At 42.6% G+C, this 22,663-nt stretch overlaps 1 protein-coding gene across 6 annotated transcripts in view; it reads left to right on the top strand.

The window, feature by feature from the left end:
• The window catches only part of mrvi1 (murine retrovirus integration site 1 homolog), a 120,191-nt gene that overhangs the window by 44,766 nt on the left and 52,762 nt on the right, over positions 1-22,663 (top strand). For 5 of the 6 annotated variants that reach the window (XM_060838990.1, XM_060838992.1, XM_060838991.1 and 2 more), the window contains exons 6-12: positions 4,137-4,237; positions 6,777-6,856; positions 8,437-8,610; positions 11,485-11,562; positions 14,089-14,186; positions 21,736-21,786; positions 21,883-22,470. In XM_060838990.1, the coding sequence (XP_060694973.1) occupies positions 4,137-4,237; positions 6,777-6,856; positions 8,437-8,610; positions 11,485-11,562; positions 14,089-14,186; positions 21,736-21,786; positions 21,883-22,470 (1,170 nt within the window). The remainder of the gene's footprint in view (positions 1-4,136; positions 4,238-6,776; positions 6,857-8,436; positions 8,611-11,484; positions 11,563-14,088; positions 14,187-21,735; positions 21,787-21,882; positions 22,471-22,663) is intronic. The other variant, XM_060838994.1, reaches the window with a different exon arrangement.

Genomic DNA, 22,663 nt, shown 5'->3' with positions numbered 1-22,663 from the left:
TAGACAGACCAAGCCATACAAAGTTACTGCTGCACAGGAGGTACACAAAGCAAGACTAACATTAGGAAGATAAATGTTATTTGAAGTTTGAGAGGTCCATTCAGCAGAGTAATAATGGCAGAGAAGAACTGTTCCTGAACCTGATTGAGGTTTATAAAATCATGAAGGGTATAGATGAGGTGGATAGAGACAAGCTTTTTCCCAGGGTGAAGGACTCATTAACGAGAGGTCATGCTTTCGAGTTGAGAAGTGGAAAGTTAAGGGGGATACCCACGATAAGTATTTCACACAGAAGGTGATAGGTGTTTGGAACACATTGCCAGCAGAGGTAGTAGAGGCAGGCACAGTAGATTCATTTAAGATGCATCTGGATAAATGCAAGATTAGGTGGGGATTGGAGGAATACAGATGCTTAGGAATTGAACGACAGGTTTAGGTAGTACATTTAGATCGGCTCAGGCTTGGAGGGCCGAAGGGTCTGTTCCTGGGCTATAAACTTTCTTTGTCCTTTGTTCTGTTGGTGTGTGTGTGCTCAGGCTTCTGTATCTTCTGCTTGATGGAAAAGGTTGTAGAAGAGCATTACTGGGGTCGGAGGGGCCTTGATCATGTTGGCAGCCTTTTCATGGCATTAAGGGGTGTAAATGCAGTCCATAGATGGAATGTTGACTTCCATGATAGTCTGGACTACGCGCACAACTTTCTGTAGTTTCTTAAAGTCCTGGGCAGAGCAGTTGTCATACCAGGGTATTATGCACCTGGATAGAATGCATTCCATGATGCATCTGTAAAGGTTGGTGAAGGTCCTTGTGAACATGCTAAATTTCTTAAACTACCTGAGGAAGAAGAGACATTGTTGTGCATTCTTGACCATTTCATCTATGTGGGAGGTCCAGGACAGATTGTTGGTTATCGTCATTCGTAGGAACGTGATGCTTTTGAGCCTCTCCACTTCAGCTCTGTTGATCTAGATGGGGGCGCATCCTCCTCTGTTCTTTCTGACGCCAATGAACAGTACTTTCATTTAGCCGACATTGAGAGAGAGATTGTTATCATTGCATCATGATGCCAAGCCTTCTAACTCCTTCAAGACTCATTGTTGTTTGGTATCCAACCTACCATGGTGGTGTCATCAGCAATTTATATATGGCAATTGTACAGAATTTGATTGCAGAACTGTGGGTGTACAGGGAGTACAGCAAGGGGCTGAGAACACATCCTTGTGGGATGCCTATGTTGAGGATTGTCATGGAGGAGAGGCTGTTGTCTGTCTTCACTGATTTAGGTCTGTGGGTCAGGAAGCTGAGCATCCAGTTAGAGGGGGCGGATCCGAGACCTAGGTCTCGATGTTTTGAGATTAGTTTGGTCAGGATTATGAAGGCACAGCTGTAGTAGATGAGTAGGAGTCTGACATAGGTATCCTTGTTATCCAGATGTCCCAGGAATGAATTGAGGGCGAGAGAGGTGGTGTCTATGGTGAACCTGTTACACTTGTAGCCAAATTGCAGGGGATTGAGGCAGGCTGGGAGACCAGAGTTGATATGGGCCATGACCAGCCTCACGAAGCACTTCATTATCATGGAGGTCAGAGCCACTGGGTAGTAATCGTTGAGGCACGTTACATGTATTTTCTTTGATACTGGGATGATGGTAGTCTTCTTGAAGCAACGGGTCTTCAGATTATAGCTAGGAGAGATTGAAGATATCAGCAAATACCTCCACCAGCTGGTCTACGCAGGGTCTAAGTACATGGCCGGAGACTCTGGCTGAGCCAGTCGCTTTCCTCAGGTTTACTCTCAGGAAGACCGATTTAATGTCAGCAACAGTGACAAAAGTGACAGGTGTGTCTGGGCAGGTGACAGGTCTGCTCATTTTGTATTGCATTTGAAATTAACTCAGTATGCTTGACTCTTCTGTGTTCAAGTAATTTTGAGTTTTGAGCTTTTTCATGTATCTTAACTGATAGCAATGTGTTGCAGGAGAGTTTAGGGTTATTGAAGGAAGGATACATGTTTGGCCTGAAACCAAGTTTTGTGGAAGCAGCGCTAAGACTGGAGGAGATTTAATTTGAGATCAAGAGAGATAGCAAACCAATGACTGATGAGCATGAACAGTTTGTACTAGCTGGGAGATATCACCAGGGAACTTTGTGTTCGGGGAAGGGTGAATGGTCATCAAGTTAGCGGCCTTTTGTGCTTTCATGCTTTTAAACTTTATTCTTAGATTTGAATTTGGATTTGTAAAAATTTCCAGGGGTGTGGTGCTAAGAACAAGGAGTACTGTAGTAATTAGTTAGCTCTTTCAAAGAGTTAGCACAGGCATAAAGATCCAAATGATCTCTTTCTGTGCTGTTTCTTGAGACATATAAGATTATTAAAGGATTGGACACTCTGGAGGCAGGAAACATGTTTCCGCTGATGGGTGAGTGCTGAACCAGAGGACACAGCTTAAAAATACGGGGTAGACCATTTAGGACAGAGATGTGGAGAAATGTCTTCACCCAGAGAGTGGTGGCTGTGTGGAATGCTTTTCCCCAGAGGGCAGTGGAAGCCCAGTCTCTAGATTCATTTAAGAAAGAGTTGGATAGAGCTCTCAAGGATTGTGGAATCAAGGGTTATGGAGATAAGGCAGGAACAGGATACTGATTAAGGATGATCAGCCATGATCATATTGAATGGTGGTGCAGGTTCGAAGGGCAGAATGGCCTACTCCTGCACCTATTGTCTATTGTATAATTTGATGATTTTAAATGGTTCTCAAACTATGTGATTGTATAGGTAGGGACATATTGGATGACTATGACAGAGCTGACATCGTTGATGAACAGAGTTGAAAAATGTGTTGCTGGAAAAGCACAGCAGGTCAGGCAGCATCCAAGGAACAGGAGAATCGACGTTTTGGGCATAAGCCCTTCTTCAGGAATCTTGGAGAGGGAGGAAGAGAGTTTCAAGGAAGGCATCCGTGCAAGAGGATTCGCAATAGGTTAAAATCAACTAGGAGAAAGTGAGGACTGCAGATGCTGGAGATCAGAGCTGAAAAATGTGTTGCTGGAAAAGCCAGCAGGTCAGGCAGCATCCAAGGAGCAGGAGAATCGATGTTTTGGGCATAAGCCCTTCATCAGGAATAGGGTTCATTGTAGATGAACAGTTTGGTTAATTATGTTTGAAGTTCTTCTGTCCGATAAGCTCCCTCAAACAAACCCAAATCTTATTGTAATGTCTTCCATCCCATATCCTTATTTTGTTTATTCACCTTCTGATGGGGCATGAGAAAGAAATATCCGAGTCTTGACAGTGATTTTTGTTTGGATAACATCACTGTAAATCTACAAAAACTGACAAGAAAGCTGAAACAAGAGTAGAAATTGAAAGATCACTGAACTGTAAACATTAGCTCTGTCTTCACTCCACAGATGTTGCCAGACCTGCTGAGTTTCCCCAGCTCTTTCTGTTTTTGATTTGGATCTCCATCATTCACAGTTCTTTGTTTTATTGACAAGAAACCTTTTTTTTTGCAAGTGTGCACTGTCGTTCAGGAGGGTGTGCACTCGCCTCTGAATCAGGAGGTTATGGGTTCGAGTTATACCCTAAAAATGTCAGTCAGAATCTATGCTTACACATCTGGAGCACACTGAGGGAGTGCTGTATTGTTGGAGGGTCAGTAGTGAAGGTACATCACGCTATTAGAAGTACAGTACTGAGGAAATGATGTGCTTGCCAGAGCAGCAGAATCAAGAGACTAGTGCATTGTTGGACAGGCATTTTTCCAAGATTGCAAAGTAACTACCGTTCAGAAATGAATTAGTTGGCAAAAAATTATTCGGAGTATCGTGGAGTAGTGAATGGTGCTGTATAAATGCAATTCTGTTTGTCAGTCCATTGTTCAATGACAGCATTAGGCGATAGTGGGTGGGTCTGGTAAGGGCAGTGATCACAGAACATGTATAATTTTAATTTTGCACTTATTATTAGTGTGAGGAGGTTTTGAATTAGTCTTCCAGGCTATGAATAAATTTTAAAAGTTTCAGGATTTGCAAAGGCCATTTTGAATTGTATTTTGATTTGTTTTGATGTTTGTGTAGGAAGAGTTCATTCTTAATTTGTTAACATTAATTATCTGTGCTTTAAATCTGATTTTAGATTCTAGGATCTGATCCCAGGATGAGTGAGACACCAGCAATAGTGCTGCCTGACGTCACCAGCTCTCCAGACAGGGAGTTGGATCAAACATCACAGATAAGGTAAGCACTGTGGAGTCGGACACCTGTGGAAATTCTCCTGAGTGCTGCAACTTTTGGTGAAATTCCACACAAATAGGGGAACAATCTGGGAGGAACTCTGCAGAAATTACCAACCTATTTTTTCTCTCCCTCTCCTGAAGGTAATATTTTTGCTCAGCCCCTGTGTGAAGATTGACAGCACTAGTTCAGTGATCAACCTAAGCTCCCCCTCACCATGGTACTCTCAGCTCTGAGACAGCAAGATGTCTGAGATGAAAGGGGGCTTGGAGTACAGCAGGCACTCCCTTTCAGATGTTACGTGGTGGTCACTCAGCTGGGGTGACGCCTTTGCCAAGTTGGTACACATACTGCGTGTAATCAGGGCTGTTGTGGAACAAACAATGGGGCTTCTGAGGGTCCAGTGCTGCAGCATGGGCCAGTCAATTTGGTGGGTTCCAGTCCAGCCTGGACTGAGTGTGCTGCACTATCCTGGCAAACTGTGTTCTGCACAACTGGTGCAAAGTATGAGGCGATGTGATGGATGTTGAAGAGCTGGGGATTGGGAGCAATCTCCGTCTGAAGTAGGAAGAGGAGGATATTGAGTTGGAGAAAGCTCACCTTATGCCTGACAGAGCTCAGCTGTATTGAGCACTTCAGGGCAGGCAGAATGCCTGACCCCTGTTCCAGTCGATGCTAGCTGAGTGCAGAGGAGCATCTGTCAGAGTAACCTTCCAGAATTTATTTTGTATTTTGAGGGGCAAACTGGAGCCTGTATTACTTTCCTTTGTGCTTCCTTTTGTTGGCTGTTAATAAAAGGCGACTGACTGTGTGGAGTTTGCACGTTCTCCCCGTGTCTGCGTGGATTTCCTCCGGGTGCTCCGGTTTCCTCCCACAGTCCAAAGATGTGCGGGTCAGGTGAATTGGCCATGTTAAATTGCCCATAGTGTTAGGTAAGGGGTAAATGTAGGGGTATGGGTGGGTTGCGCTTCGGCGGGTCGGTGTGGACTTGTTGGGCCGAAGGGCCTGTTTCCACACTGTAAGTAATCTAATCTAATCTAAAAGCTCATGTTTAGACATGACTGACTGCTTGATTGTAATGTCCCTACTGGATAATGTCCAGATGCAAACACTCACTGGACGGTGGGGAAAGATTAGCGGGAACTCAGAGAGGGTGTTTAGACAGGGTGTATCTGTGGACCGGTAAGGTATGCTGTGGTGTAATGTGATAGTTAGCCAGTGACTAGGATGAAAGAAATGCGTTGAATGTGTGAGGGAGTGTTAGCTGTGCTGGCTACGTGTCCTTGGCAGCGTGCATTTGTAGGTGCTGTGCCCCTCACTGCCAGTGAGAGGCACCGTCAGATTAACCATACTTGAGTCAGTGCACAGCGATTCTTCAAAGATGGCATGGGACAAGGGATACTGGTCTTTTGGTAGGTAATGCGAGTTCTTCTGGTAACAGTATGTGGTAAACTGATGATAGAATTGAATGTGAGGGATGCCATAGATGCAGAATGGGTAGCTAATGAGGCATATTTGGTAAAGTATAGTGACAAGAACCCCTCCAAAAACTCAACACACTCACCTTTAACCAAATGTAAAAATCAGCCCAATGGCTTTTAGGATCCAAATATACATATTGGAATTATTGAAGGAAACACTCAGGCTGACACTCATATACAGTCTATCTTGCGCTCATCACTCATTCACTCACTCATTAACCTACTTGCTCATTCAGTCAGCGTACTCTCATCTAAGGAGGTGATGGCCTAGTGGTACTATCATTAGGCTATTAATTCAGAGACCTAAGTTATGTTTTGAGGACTTGGGTTCAAATCTGGCCATGGCAGATGGTGAAGGTTGAGTTTAATGAAACTCTGTCATTAAGAGTTGAATGATAACCATGAAACAATTGCTGAAAAATGTGTTACTGGAAAAGTGCAGCAGGTCAGGCAGGAATCCTGAAGATTCCTGAAGAAGGGCTTATGCCCGAAATGTCAATTCTCCTGCTCCTTGGATGCTGCCTGACCTGCTGCGCTTTTCTAGCAACACATTTTTCCACTCTGATCTCCAGCATCTGCAGTCCTCACTTTCTCCTCCATGAAATAATTATCAATAATCAGGAAAAACCCATCTGATTCAGTAATGCCCTTTAGGGAAAGAACTTGTCATCCTTAGCTGGTCTGGTCTACATGTGACTCCAGGCCCAAAGCAATGTGATTGGCTCTTAACTGTCCTCTGGGCAATTAGGGATGGACAATAAATGCTGGCCTAGCTAGTGATACCCATGTTCCTTGAATGAGTTTTAAAAAGAAGTCTTTTCCTCCCCTTACATTGAGTCACTCTGCCTGGTGTTTATCTCCCTCTGCAGTTGTTTATTTCTTATCTCCCAGTGTTTAATCCATTTCTGCTTGGTGTTTCCATCCTGTATGTGTATTCCCCCTCCTCTATATATTTAAAGTTGAAATTCTTCTTCGGATAGGGAATGAGGACCCCATTAAATTTACACTGCATGAATTTTAAGATTTTAACTTTGCCTGAACATTTTCCTTGCCCTTTCCAGATCCCATAGTCCTATTCAGAGACGGTCAAGCAGGAACTCCAGAACCTCCTTCTCTTCAACAAGTTCCCTGACCTCTGTTGGTAAAGTATTGTTCAGCATAGAGATCCCTGGCTGGCTTCACATCATACTTACTATGTTCACTTATTAATGTTGCAACTATTTTTTCTGTCTTCTTTTTTCACATTGAGTTGCAGGTTTTGACCCTCTGTTTCTGATTCTTACTTACTTCTTTCTCAGCCTCTTTCTTGATCTTTCAGTCAGTTTCTGTCCCTTGTTTTGTATCTTTCCCTGCTTGTCCGTTGCTCTTAGTCATTTCCTTCCTCTCTCTGTTTGTCTATCTTTACCTCTCTTGGTTAATTTCTTCAATTATCTATCTCCTTTTCTGTCTTTCTCATAATTTCCACCTCCTTTCTCTCATATTTGTGTCTCCCTTTATACCTTCCTTTTGCTGTGTCTCTCAATTTCACTCTCTGACTCTGTCATTCTGTTTCTTTTTTTTTCACTCTTTAACTTATATAAAAATATATATAATTCTGAAAGACAACAATACTAATCACAGCATTTCCCTCAATGAGCCTTTGAGCAGAGACAGACAAATAATATGTGAGCATTTTCTCATGGCTATGGGGATCTAACCCATTGTGGAGATTTTGGGTCATTTCGTGTATCATATGTCCTTCAGGCACTAAATTGGCCACTTTTGGGGCCTCTGCAGTGGTCCCCTCCAACAGAAGTCTCATTTACCAAGAGCTACTGCCAGTCAGAGACGAGCAACTTGTCATTGCTACCAGCAGGAGCAGTGGCTACTTGAGGCATGGCTCCCAGCCAATACCCAGGACCACAGGGGGACCTGAGGTCAGAGATAAGTAATGGCATGATTGGGACCTTAGAGTGGGAGTCAAGATGTGGATTGCGGATTTGGGTTGTTGGTGAGAGGTGGAGGTGGTCAGACAAGTGGTTGCTTCCAACAGTCATTCCTCTGACAAATGCTGAGACCATTTGATCAAACACAGAGCACCTGATAATAGCTGGCTAGGTTTGCTGAGTGACTTTCTGAGGGCATCAAAGATTTGTGTATCTGTACAGCCTCCTTTTAATCTCTGAGTTACCATGCAGAGATGGACTCAGAGATGTTCGGTCTTAGTTGACTGTTTGTGACTCTTTGTTTGAACCCAAGATGAACTTCCAATCAAACGTCCAGGATATTGCTAAGACCACCCATTTCCCCCCTCTATACATTGCCTGACTCTACTGCATGTCTGAATTCATGTGATGCTAAAGCTTTCATTCACATCTTTGTCATGTCTCCCATCTCTCCCATGCAGTCCTCGCTGACCACCCATATTTTACCCTCTTGAAGTCATCCACAGCTCTGGTGACTTAACTTTAATCAAGTCCCATCCTCCAAACAACCTGGTGCTGTAGACCTACATTGGCTCCCAGTCAAGCAGTGCCTTGATTTTAAAATCCATCCATGGCCTTGCCCCTTAGTATCTCTCCAGTCTCCTCATGTAACTTATGTAGCTCAATAAATCATTATGTTTTACAGTATTTCAGTGAGATTCCATGGGCCATTTTATTATGTTAAAGGCACTATATAAATATACAATCTTGTTTTTGATTGAGATTGTTTTGCTGATTGATATTTGTTGTTTTTAAGATGGTGATGGCCATATCTATGATCTTGTGAATGACAAGTTACCAGAAGTGCAGCTTTCAGATGAAGATAAGAAGAAAAATGCTGAATTGCTGGAGGAAGCAAAGAAGATCAGTGAGAGGTTTCTCACACGTCGCTGCCGCCGTTCCAGAACCAGCACTTCTGACTCTCCGCCAGGTATATAGGGCTTCTCATAGTCACAAGAAATTAGCTTGATCATCTTGTTCAGATGGTCACAGAGTAAACTTCGATCTGCACTCTCAAATCAAGCACTGCCAGGACGGGTACAGCATGGAGTTAAGTACAGAATGAATTTCCCTTAATCTCAGGACAGATACAGCACAGGGTTAGATACAGAGTGAATCTCCCTCTAATCTGTCCCTACCAAATCTCACAGCTCCGGTACAGTATGGGGTTAGATACAGAACTAGTCTCCCTTTATTCTGCATGGGCCCCAGCTATGCCTGCCTCTTCGTAGGATATGTGGAACAGTCCATCTTCCGCAACTACACTGGCACCACCCCCCACCTTTTCCTCCGCTACATCGATGACTGTATCGGCGCTGCCTCGTGCTCCCACGAGGAGGTTGAACAGTTCATCAACTTTACTAACACCTTCCATCCCGACCTGAAATTCACCTGGACTGTCTCAGACTCCTCCCTCCCCTTCCTAGACCTTTCCATTTCTATCTTGGGCGACCGACTCAACACAGACATCTATTATAAACCGACTGACTCCCACAGCTACCTGGACTACACCTCCTCCCACCCTGCCCCCTGTAAAAACGCCATCCCATATTCCCAATTCCTTCGTCTCCGCCGCATCTGCTCCCAGGAGGACCAATTCCAACACCGCACAGCCCAGATGGCCTCCTTCTTCAAGGACCGCAGATTCCCCCCAGACGTGATCGACGATGCCCTCCACCGCATCTCCTCCACTTCCCGCTCCTCCGCCCTTGAGCCCCGCTCCTCCAACCGCCACCAAGACAGAACCCCACTGGTTCTCACCTACCACCCCACCAACCTCCGCATACAACGTATCATCCGCCGCCATTTCCGCCACCTCCAAACGGACCCCACCACCAAGGATATATTTCCCTCCCCTCCCCTATAAGCGTTCCGCAAGGACCACTCCCTTCGTGACTCCCTCGTCAGATCCACACCCCCCACCAACCCAACCTCCACCCCCGGCACCTTCCCCTGCAACCGCAGGAAATGTAAAACTTGCGCCCACACCTCCACACTCACTTCCCTCCAAGGCCCCAAGGGATCCTTCCATATCCGCCACAAGTTCACCTGTACCTCCACACACATCATCTATTGCATCCGCTGCACCCGATGTGGCCTCCTCTATATTGGTGAGACAGGCCGCTTACTTGCGGAACGCTTCAGAGAACACCTCCGGGCTGCCCGAACCAACCAACCCAATCACCCCGTGACTCAACACTTTAACTCCCCCTCCCACTCCATCGAGGACATGCAGGTCCTTGGGCTCCTCCACCGGCAGAACACAACTACACGACGGCTGGAGGAGGAGCGCCTCATCTTCCGCCTGGGAACCCTCCAACCACAAGGTATGAATTCAGATTTCTCCAGTTTCCTCATTTCCCCTCCCCCCACCTTGTCTCAGTCGGTTCCCTCAACTCAGCACCGCCCTCCTAACCTGCAATCCTCTTCCTGACCTCTCCGCCCCCACCCCACTCCGGCCTATCACCCTCACCTTGACCTCCTTCCACCTATCCCACCTCCATCGCCCCTCCCCCTAGTCCCTCCTCCCTACCTTTTATCTTAACCTGCTTGGCTCTCTCTCTCCTATTCCTGATGAAGGGCTTATGCTCGAAACGTCGAATTCTCTATTCCTGAGATGCTGCCTGGCCTGCTGTGCTTTGACCAGCAACACATTTGCAGCTGTGATCTCCAGCATCTGCAGACCTCATTTTTTACTCCCTTTATTCTGTCCCCATTAAACACTCCAAGGATAGCTATTGGGGGTTAGTAGGTAGTTGAATGTCAAAGTGTGAAGATTTTGAGCTGAAGAGTATCATTAAGATTTTGAAACTCTTTTCTGGAGACTCAAAGAGCCAGTGGTGTATATCAGGAATTCTGTGCAGGTAGAACCACTACAGGTGATCATTACGAGTTCCATCTAAAGAAACAGCTGTGTCTCAGTGGGTAGGAATTACTTCTCTGAGTTACAAACTTCAAATTCCGTACCAGAGCCTGCAGCCCAAAACTCCAGGCTGAGCTTCTGAGTGAAGTACTAAAGGAACACTGCACCATCATGGGGCTGTCTTTTGGGTGAGATGTTAAACTGAGGGCCTGTCTGTCTTTTGAGGATGTAAACAATTTTACTACAACATTTCAAATACAGCTGGGAAATTTTCCCTTGTGCTCTGACCAATATTTAATCCTTAAAGTTGAGTAAATACAAACACAAGATGCTGGAAATATTCAGCATGCTAAGTATCACCTGTTGAAGAAGAAGCAAAATTAACATTTAAGGTTGATAATCTCTCTAAAACAGATTATCTCCAATTCTGGTTCTGTCTGTCCACTTATACATAAATTGACTGTTGTCTTTCCTTAATTACAACTATGACAACCATTCAGAGGTACTTCTTTAACTTTAAAATGCTTTGGAAATTGCATAAGGCAGTATAAAAATGCAAATCTTTCTTAGAAGGATGAAAACAGAATTCTAGCAAAATTGAATGGCAAGTGAACATGTAGTTGGGAAATATTTCAAAGATCAGCTTGCAATCCTCTCTTTGACGTCTCTCCAGTGTTGTAAATGTAAGAACAGAAGGAGCCTCTTGAGACTATTTCATTGTTCAATCAGATTGTGACTGATCCATACCTTTGTACTAAATTATGAGAATAAAAAAACAGATTATTTAATGATTGAAAGGAGATAATCACAAACGCAGTGAGAGTGTAACCAATTACAGATGTTCCTTTTGTTGAAGCATTAGTAAAAAGCTGTTGGTCCTGGTGAATTTGTATACTTGCCCATGGTATTTCCGAATGACATTTTACCTTTTATTAATTGCAGCACTCACTCCATCACGGACACCAATAGCTTCCCCAAGCCCTTCCAGAAGTAACTCTGTGACTATACAACCACAGATCGGTAAGTGTGCAGTGTCATTACATGTGTTATCAGGGGAGTTTTGTTTAGAACAGCGTAAACTGAAACATTTCCAGATATTTCTTCCTTTATTTGATTCACTACCTTCTTCATAGAATCATATAAAATGACAACAAAGAAGGAGGCCATTTAGCCCATTGTATCCATGTCAGTTGACAACAAGCTATCCAGCCAAATCAGTTCTTGGTCTAAAGCCCTCTCTTCAGCCTCTCTGTGGGGCATCTCCGTGATGATTCCAGACAGCATGTGTCTGTGGGCAATCCTACTATAGCAGGTGGTGGAGAGACATCATCATGGGCAAACCCAATCCTGTTCTCACCAAAACAACCATAAGTTTCATTCCATTAGTAGCCAGTGTACAGTTATTGTCAAAATAAAGAGGCATAGAAAATAGGAGCAGGAGTAGGTCATTGTACATGCTCCAAGATGCAATCTGTTCACAGCTGATCATGCAACTCAGTGCCCTGTTCCCACTTTCACCCCATACTCTTTGATCCCTTTAATTCAAAGAGCTATATCTAACTCCTTCTTCAAAACTAGAAGCAGAAACCATGATTGATCTCCAAGGCCCTGGAATAGTAAAATCCATTGAAGTAACCCATTCCTGTCACCACTTGGAACAGTTCATATTGCACAGATTGTTTCCCAGTGTATGTAGCAGTTATTGCATATACCCTATGAGATTTCCTCTTTGATCTTTCTTCTGGCACTTTCAATATTCAGTGGATATTAGCGAGTTTTGAGAAGATTTGTAGCTCAGGTTGAGGTTCTGGATGTAAGTTTGCTAGCTGAGCTGGAAGGCTCGTTTTCAAACATTTCCTCACCATACCAAGTAACATTGTCAGTGGGACTCCGGTGAATCACTAGTGTTAGTGCCTACTTTCTATTTATGTGTTTAGGTTTCCTTGGGTTGGTGATGTCATTTCCTTTTTCTCTCAGAGGGTGGTAAAAGAGATCCAAGTCAATGTTGATAGAGTCAATGTGTTGTCCCATTCGAAGTGGTGTCCTTCCTTATCTGCATGTAAGCCCCACTTCGACTGGGACAACACATCCATTCTAGGACAAGCCAAAACAGAGACTCGCACGAGAATTCCTAGAAGCATGGCATTCCAACTGGAACTCTACCAACAAACACATTGACTTAAACCCCATTTACCACCCTCTGAGAAAAAGAACAAGAAATGACATCACCAACTTGAGGAAACCTAAACACATAAATAGAAAGTGGACACTAACACCAGTGCTTCACTGGATATTCACTAATGATGTTACCTAGTATGGTGATGAAACATTTGAAATTGAACCTTCCAGCTTGGCTAGCAAACTTACATCCAGATTCAGTGGATATCCCTGTGTACAAATAAATAAATTTGATGATATTTAAACATTCACTTCTCCCACCACTGTAACACAGTGTCAGCAGTGTTTACAAACTACAAGATGCTTTGCATCAACTTTCCAAGGCTGTTTTGACACCACCTGACAAACCTATGACTTCTACCACCAAAACAAAAGGGTCAACAAACACAAGGAAATACCATCATCTTCCGTTTTCTTGCCCTGTCACACACCGTCTTGAGTTGGAGCCATATTGGCATTTGTTCACCATTGCTAATTGAAATCCCTCAACTCCATCCCTCCATCCTGATGAAGGGCTCTTGCCTGAAACGTTGATATTCCTGCTCCTCAGATGCTGCCTGACCTGCTGTGCTTTTCCAGCACCACTCTAATCTTGTCTCTGATCTCCAGCATCTGTAGTCGTCACTTTCGCCTATACTCACATCAGCTGTAGCCTGGAGTGGTTCAAGGAGACAGTTTGGCATCTCCTCAGTGGCAGTTAATAATGGCCTTTCCAGTGACATCTCCAACCCAAGAGTGAAAAAGAAAAAGAAGAAAAAAACCAGCACTGTTCCACCGGCTTCACAAAGAAAGAGATAGTGCTGCATTTTGCATAGATGTTGACTGTGGCTCAGTGAGTAAGCCTCTCACCTCTGACGCTGCAGTTTGTGATTTCAAGTCCTATTCTAGATACGTGATTCAAGCTGACATCCCATGCACTATGGAGGTGCATTCTTTTGGGTCAGACATTAAACCACTGCCTGCCTGCTCTCAAAAGGAGATTTTAAAAATCTCTTGATATTGTTTTGATGTAAAATCAAAGAGCTCTGTTCAGTGTACAGGGCCAATGTATATCCCTTACATATTTTATATATGAAAACCAACATTATCTAAAATGATTATCTGGCCATTACTATTTGTGCTGTGTGTAACTTAGCTGCTAATTTCCTGTATTATAGCAATGACTCAACTTCAAAGGTAACTTGCTGTCTGTGAAATGTTTGGAGCATCTTAAGGTTGTGAAAGGCGCTACAGAAATGCAAGACCTTCAGTCTTTCTTAATGCTTTCTAAAGGGAGACAGTCTTTGACTTTTTAAACTGTCACAAGAGATCTGATGTGAACCACACCCGCTAATGTAAACACTGTAATGATTTTATCATTTGGTTTAGATCCATCCACTGCAAACTGTGTAGGAACAATGGTTACAACTTCAACTCAAGCAGGGGAGAAACCTCCTCCATCACCCAACAGAGAGAAAGAAATGAAGGTAAAAAAAATCCAAACTTGGAATGGTATGGATTCACAGGGAGTTGCTGAGGGCTGGGGAGTGATGAATTCTTGATCTGTTAAATAACAGCCTACACATTTTCTACCAGTGCATGACCTGTTTTGATTAGGATTAATTGGGTTATAAATCTAAAATCAGGCTTCACCCTTGACCTGGAGACAATTGGAGAATAGTAACTTTGGTGAATAAACACAGCAATTCTTATCTTCAGGCATCCAGGAATTATCAAGACGGCTAATGAATATCCAGAAGACAAAGTTTAAACTCCCCCGTGGCAGCTGATGGAACTTAACTTCAATTAATTAAGACAATTAGAATTGAAATCTAGTTGAAAGTTGAAATGAATGGTAACTATGAAATTACTGGATTGTTGTAAAAGCCAACATGGTTCATTTATATGATATTCGCCAACATCCACGTAACTCCAGATCAACATCAGCTCCTAATTGCTCTCTGAAATGGCCTAACAAATTACTGATTGGGCAATTAGATATGGGCAACAAAATCTGGCCTTGCCAGCAAAACCCAACTCCCATGACAAAGACTTTTCAAAATTAGGTTGCCATATGAATATTCTAACAGGTATAGCCCAATGTGGTTAGCATTCAAGAGAAAGTTCTTCTCACAATCACTCAATACTTGGGATAACTCAGTAATGAATTGATCTGTGTAAGTTGAGAGAGTTGATTAACCCTTTAACATTCCTGCCATTTTACATGTTTGGATATTTTAACATTTCTGATTGCTCACTCTGAGGTTAAATAGTCCAAAAGCAATGTGAAACTATTTTATATTTGAAATTAAAAACTGAATTTATATTTTGGCTTGACTGATAATTGTATTTACCAGAAATCTTTCGATAGCTTGTCATTAAACCAGTGATTATATTAAATAACTTAAGTTATGTTGTTAAATTTATGATAGCTTTTCATACAAGAATTTCCTTAAGAAAGCTCTGGATTTGATTAGATGTCAGCAGTACACAAGCGCTCGATTTTCACCAAGTTATTACTTATACCCGGTCCTATGGTGGATGTGGTTGGTGTACCTTCAACCATGCTTCAGCACATGCACTTTTGCACCATCTCCTACCTAATTCATCCACCTTGCACTCTAGCTGTCACCTACCACGCACTCCGATTCCCACTCACCTCCCATTCCAGCTCACCCCCAGTTTTCATTCCAATATTTCCTGTTCATGTGCAACTCTCCCTCCTTCTTGCACCCATGTTTCCCTGCTCACATCTACTTCGACTTGCAGTTCCTTCCTGACTCTTCCCATCTCATGCCCATTTCCTCTCTCCTGCTCACTCCCAACTCTTGATCTCATTCAAACATTATTCTCAAGAATCTTTCTGCAACCTCTTTCTCAGTCTTATTGTCATCTGTTTCTAAGTTATGCTACTTTCCCTGCTACCCCATTCTCAATACCTCTCTGTTGTGCTTTTCTTATTCCCTTTTAAATGTTGCAGTTTGTTTACTTTGCTGCCTCCCTACTCTTTTCTTGACTGGGTTTGACAGTCTATTTGTTGTGCAGTGGGAGAGGAAAACTGCAGTGACTTTTTATGAGAATAGGTTCTCATCTTATCAAGATGTAGTATATTTTAATATAGCAATGAGGTACAAATTACATTAGTATGTTAGACATTATTACGTAGACTATGAGGAGACCTAAGATATTAGTGCGTTAGAGGTGACTGAACCTGTACTTCATTGATTATTGGAAAAGCAATGTTGGAGCAATTACTTGGCTCTTTAATATTTCTCTCACTCCGTCCACATCCAGCTCTCGCCGCATCACAGCTGTTTGATAAACAGCCAAGTTTCCATCCTCACCACGCCAATGTGTCCAAGCTACCTCTTCTAAATTCTCTGTTGCTGTCAAGACCATGCTTTTCAAGAAAGTGGTGCCTCTCCAAGCTCAAATTGTGGATACCACACTCATATAGCTGGTTTTAACATATTTGACACAAGCACATTATTCCTGGAAGACTTCAGGAAAGTAAAACTTCCTGGAAAATAAAGCATTTGCACTAACAAAAAAAGCAGAGTTCTGTTTGTTCACATCCTGCATTACTGCCCAGATTACCTAATCCCTACGCATCAACCCTTCCAATCGACCAGCTATTCTGGTGTTGGTGTTGCAGTGTTTTGATCTACTAAAAAAAAGTCCTTATCCGTTCTGCATGTAACGGTCGAATGAGAACAGGATGCTACAGCTCACAGGGGTGACTAAGGGAATAGCGCTGTGCCATGGCGTGTACAATTCTGTGCAGAAGCAGGGAGAGGTCCAACTGGTTTGATAATGTCCTTTGGGGCAGGAAACTTATCTTTCTTGTGTGACTTTGTTCTCACATTGAATCTTAACTTCCCTGTGAAGTGGCGTAACAAACCACTCAGCTGCGACAACCTAAGCAGCTAGGAATGGGCACATATGCTGACCTTGCCACATATACTGACCTTGAGACCGTGCCATAACCCAATTTTTTTTTAAATGTCCCTGTTGTATTAAAGTCATCTTCCTATTACCAGTGAGCAAAATATGTCAATTTAATAAACTTAATAACATAATTAATGTAACCTATAGCAAGAAATCAAAAACATGGAAGGGAGATGGTGAAATCAAATTTTCCATGTCTGTAGGGTAGACAACAGTGATGTCTTTGGGGATGGATTCATGTGCTTCCTGTGAGAGAGATTTATAGGCTTTTGATGCTGTCGTCATCCTTGCAAGTAACCTTTATACTTCATCAAACAACTCTTTGAAGTGTCAGGATAAGATCAAAAGACAGTCTTTAAAGCACCTGAGCTCCATAGATAAAGGTGTAGAGTTCAAAAGCAGAAGATTTGTATTTGTACCTTTATTAAGCACTGATTTAGCTTCAGCTGGAATACAGTGTCCAGTTGTCAGTACCACACTTTCAGAAGGATGTCAAGCCCTTGGAGAGGCTGCAGATGAGATTTACCAGAATGGTTCGAGGAAAGAGAAACTGCAGTTGTGTGGAAGGCCTGGACAAGTAGAGTTGTTCCCCTCACAGCAGAAAAGGTCAAGGGATCTGTGCAAAATTATAAAGGTTTAATAGTGTAAAACAGAGAAATTATTTCCAGCGGATTGGTAGCCAGAAATAACACCTTTAAGATCATTGGCAAAAGAACTGTAATGACATGAATAAAAACAATTTCTGTAGTAAATTGTTACAATCTGAAATGCACTGTCCGAAGGGGTAATGGAAGAAAATTCAACACTAAGTTTCAAAATTAGATGGAAGAACAAGCTTTTACAGTGCAAAAGGAGAGGAGTGGGATTAATTGAATTACACTTTCAAAAAGCCAGCATAGGCAAAACCCGTTAAATGGCCTCATTTGGTTTTGTATTGTTTAATGAAAAGAAGAGGTGGAGCAGGTACACTTGCAACTTTTAAAAGGCATCTGGATAGGTACATGAGTAGGAAGGGTTGAGAGGGATATGGGCCAAATGCTGGAAAATGGGACTAAATTTATTTAGGATATCTGGTTGACATTGACAGATTGAACCAAAGGGTCTGTTTCCGTACTATATATCTCTATCACTCTCTGACGTTTAATTTTCTCAATTGAGAATCCAAGGTTCATCTGACAGAATGTTACTACAATTGAAGATCGGCAGATGTAGTTTAGTCAGGGATTTGTGATTAAGAGGCACAGAGTTTCGGTTTTAATCATGTTGAATGTCAGGGGAAAGGAGTGATAGAGAAACAAAGGAATTTCATATCTTTGAAGTGCTGTGTAAGAATGAGCTGCAATACAGTTTGATTTGAACACAGTGAGAATACAATCTGAAGGAAGTGTGTCAGGAAACATAGCTATTGCTTTGGAAAACAGGAGACAAAGACTTTGGAATATTAAGCATGGTAAGAATTATAATAAAGGGATGGAAAAGAGGGGTTGGAAGGTAGAGAAGAGATTGGGGGCTCAGCTATCAGCTGGAAAGCTTCATGGCCAGAGATGCTACTAAAGGCTCCAGGAGATAAGGGAAACCATTTTAAATTTTGGACATTCTTGGGCCTATGTAGAGTGTATGGAATCATTTAAATGTTTGGTCTGAAATGACTAACGTGAAGACAATTCTCAGATTAAAATAAAACAAAGAACTGCATATGCTGGATATCTGGAACAAAAATAGAGAGTGCTAGTGAAACACAACAGGTTTGACTGCATCTGTGGTGAGAAAGCAGAGTTAACATTTCAAGAATGGTGACTCTTCTTCAATTCTGCCAGCTCTGATGAAGTGTCACAGGACCCGAAATATTGACTGTTTTCTCCCCACAGATGCTGCCAAACCTGCTGTGTTTCACTAGCAATTTGTGTTTTTTTCTCCCAGATTGAAAGTAGTATGAGAGATCCATTTGAGGCTATGGAAATAGGGAACCTGAGACCATTTGGATAGCTTTATCAATGACTAGTTGCAAGCATGACAGGTCTGAATGTGCATTATTCTAAAGGAGTTAGTGACACCAAAACTATGGATAAAGACAGAAGTAGAGGCACTAGAAGTAAAAGGTCAAAGAACAAAGAAAATTACAGCACAGAAACAGGCCCTTCGACCCTCCAAGCCTGTGCTGATCCAGATGCTGTATCTAAACCTGTTGCCTATTTTCTAAGGATCTGTATCCCTCTGCTCCCTGCCCATTCATATATCTATCTAGAAACGTCTTAAATGATGCTGTCTTGCCCACCTCTACCACCTCTGCTGGCAATGTATTCCAGGCACCACCCTCTGCGTAAAGAACTTTCCATGCATATCTCCCCTAAACCTTTCCCCTCTCACCTTGAACTTGTGACCCCTAGTAATTGAGTTCCCCACTCTGGGAAAAAGCTTCTTGCCATCCACCCTGTCTATACCTCTCATGATACCTCTCAATCAGGTCCCCCTTCAACCTCCATCTTTTTAATGAAAATAATACTAATATAGCCAACCTCTCTTCATAGTTAGCACCCTCCACACCAGGCAACGTCCTGGTGAACATCCTCTGCACCCTGTCCATAGCATCCACATCCTTTTGATAATGTGGCAACCAGAAGAGCTAAGAAGAGCCAGGAGAGGATGTGAGAAGTCATTGGCAAATAGGATCAAGGAAAACTCTAAAACTTTCCATAGGTATAACAGGAATAGAAGAATGACTAGAGAAAGATTAAGGCCAATCAAGGATAGTAGTGAGATGTTGTGCATGGAGTCCGAGGAGATGGGGAATATTTTTTGTTAGTATTCATACTGGAAAAATACAATATTGTTGAAGAGAATACTGAGATACAGGCTACTAACCTGGATGGAATTGAGGTTCACAAGGAGGAGGTGTTAGCAATTCTGGAAAGTGTGAAAATACTTAGGTTCCCTGGGCCAGATGGGATTTATCCTATGATTCTCTGGGAAGCCAGCAAGGAGATTACAGAGCCTTTGGCTTTGATTTTTATGTCGTCATTGTCTACAGGAATAATGCCAGATGACCAGATGATAACAAGTGTTGTCCCCTTGTTCAAGAACGGGAGAAGAGACAATCCTGATAATTATAGACCAATGAGCCTTACTTCCGTTGTGGTAAAGTGTTGAAAAGGGTTATAAGAGATATGATTTATAATTATCTAGAAAGGAATAATTTGATTAGGGATAGTCAACACTGTTTTGTGAAGGGTAGGTCATGCCTCACAAACCATATTGAGTTCTTTGAGAAAGTAACCAAACAGATGGATGTGGTGTGCATGAATTTCAATAAGGCATTTGATAAGTTTCCCCACGGTAGGCTATTGCACAAAATGCACATGAAATTGAGGGTGATTTAGTGTTTTGAATCAGAAATTGGCAAGCTGAAAGAAGATAGAGGGTGGTGGTTGATGGGAAATGTTCATCCTGGAGTTCAGTTACTAATAATGTACCGCAAGCATCTGTTTTGGGACCATTGTTGTTGGTCATTTTTATAAATGACCTAGCTGAGGTTGTAACAAGATGGGTTAATAAATTTGCAGATGACACTCTGGTCAGTGGAGTTGTGGACAATACTGAAGGATGTTGCAGGTTACAAAGGGACATAGATATGCTGCACAGCTGAGACGTGGCAAATGCAGTTTAATGCGGAAAAGTGTGAGGTGATTCACTTTGGAAGGCACAACAGGAATACAGATTTCTGGGCTAATGGTAAGATTCTTGGTAGTGTAGATGAGCAGAGAGATCGTGGTGTCCATATAGATAGATCCCTGAAAGTTGCCACCAGGTTGATAGGGTTGTTGAGAAGACATATGGTATGTCAGCTTTTATTGGAAGAAAGATTGAGTTTTGGAACCCCGAGACCATGCTGCAGCTGTTCAGAACTCTGATGCGTCCGCACTTGGAGTATTGTGAATTGTTCTGGTCACCGCATTATAGGAAGGATGTGGAAGCTTTGGAAAGGGTTCAGAGGAGATTTACTAGGATGTGCCTGGTATGGAAGGAAGGTCTTATGAGGAAAAGTTGAGGGACTTGAGGCTGTTTTCATTAGAGAGAAGGTTGAGAGGTGACTTAATTGAGACATACAAGATAAGCAGAAGGTTACATAGGGTGGACAATGAGATCCTTTTTCCTTGGATGACAATGGCTAGCATGAGGGTACATAGCTTTTAAATTGAGGGGTGGTAGATATAGGTTTGCTGTTAGAGGTAGTTTCTTTATTCAGAGAATAGTAGGGGCATGGAACACATTGCCTACAACAGTAGTAGACTTGACAACTTTAAGGGCATTTAAATGGTCACTAGATAAACATATGGATGAAAATGGAATAGTGTGGGGTAGATGGACATCAGATTGGTTCCACAGATTGGTGCAACATCGAGGGCCAAATGGCCTGTACAGTGCTGTAATGTTCTATGTTCTGTATTCTATATTCTAGAACTGTACGCAGCATTCCAAATGTGGCCGAACCAAAGTCTTATGCAACTGTAACACGACCTGCCAACTTTTGTACTCAATACCCCGTCCGATGAAGGAAGGCATGCCATAGGCCTTCTTGACCACTCTATCAACCTGCATTGCCACCTTTAGGGTACAATGGACCTGAACACCCAAATCTCTCTGTGCATCAATTTTCCCCATTGCTTTTCTATTTACTGTATAGTTCGCGATAGATAGATGTGGCGCAGAATGAAATGGCATAGAAATAAGTAGAAGGAAATCATACAGAGATCATTGGTGGAGTCTCATTTATTGTCAAGGTGATTGATAGGATCATATGGATTGCAGCTGGAAAGTTGACATTGATGGTTATTGCAGTATGTTAAGGTTCCAACACAATTTCTGTTGATTTCAAGGCTGGAATGACTGAGAATTTATTGGACAGAAATTGAGTTTTGAAAATTGTGAACAATATTTACTAGGTTGCGAGCTGTATTCTAGGGACTAATTCTTAACCACTCATGATTACTTGGAACATGCTGCATCAAGTCTTTGTACTTGCAATGCACAACCTTGGTGTCACAGTAACCTTGCTTTGTTTTGGTGATATAACATGTCATTCACTTATAGCTTTTGGAAGTCCCTGGTACAAGAGAACAAGACATTCAATTACATTCTGAGGTTAGTTCTGTCACTATATTAATCATTTAATGTTGGTTTCATGAGCAATACTGTTTGAAGACTTACTTTTTTTTTAATCCTAAACTATTGTATTAGAAGCACACCAGAAAATTATCTCCAATCAGAAAGACAGTGGAAGCCAGAAAGTTATCTCCAGCACCAGTGAGTTCCCAAGTCCCTCCTTCTGCAAATTTTTCAGAGGCATCAATGCAACCTGTTTCCCTGGGAACTGGTGCCTGTAGAGAATCCAAGCCAATGGAAAAGAGTGACCGTGCCAAAGTAAATCTCAACATAGATTCCAATGGGGCAGGACATACTTTGGGTAACCCTACAAAGCTGGGAACTCCAGAGTACAAGGAATTTCCTTTAAGGTCCTCTCAACCTCTGGCTTCTGAATTTGCCACTCCAAAGCCTGTCCCTGAACACATCGAGCAGACTGTTCCTCACTCCAGAATGCCCTGCAGGGCTGAAATCAAGTCGTTTAGCTCACAGCCTTTGTTGCGCGCCATTTCCTGGGAATGTTTGGAGGTCGATGAGGAACAAAGCTCACCGCCACAATCACCCCCCAAGGCAGCGGAGAGATTTGGGTTCAGTGAAGTGTTTGACGCCAGTCAACTGAATGCATCCAACTGCAAAGACTCATCTGCGCAACCGAAGATGCAGAAACTTGCCAAGCTCCGGGAGGTAATATTGTTGCTCGTTAATAAGGCTTTCCACAGAGCAAAGCCTTGCATGCTTGCTGGGCCTGTGCATATCCTTTTAAAGGTTGTCAAGGAGCTATCATATATGCTCTCTATTGTGATCTCGCAAGCATGACATAGACAGCAAGCAAACTGGTATTATCTTTCCTGAGTCAAAGTGCACTTTGCATGTGTTT

The sequence above is a fragment of the Hemiscyllium ocellatum genome, chromosome 18 (genome assembly GCF_020745735.1).
Source record: "Hemiscyllium ocellatum isolate sHemOce1 chromosome 18, sHemOce1.pat.X.cur, whole genome shotgun sequence".
NCBI lineage: Eukaryota > Metazoa > Chordata > Chondrichthyes > Orectolobiformes > Hemiscylliidae > Hemiscyllium > Hemiscyllium ocellatum.
Note: the sequence above shows the minus strand (reverse complement) of the source record. Positions and strands in the feature narration are given on the sequence as shown.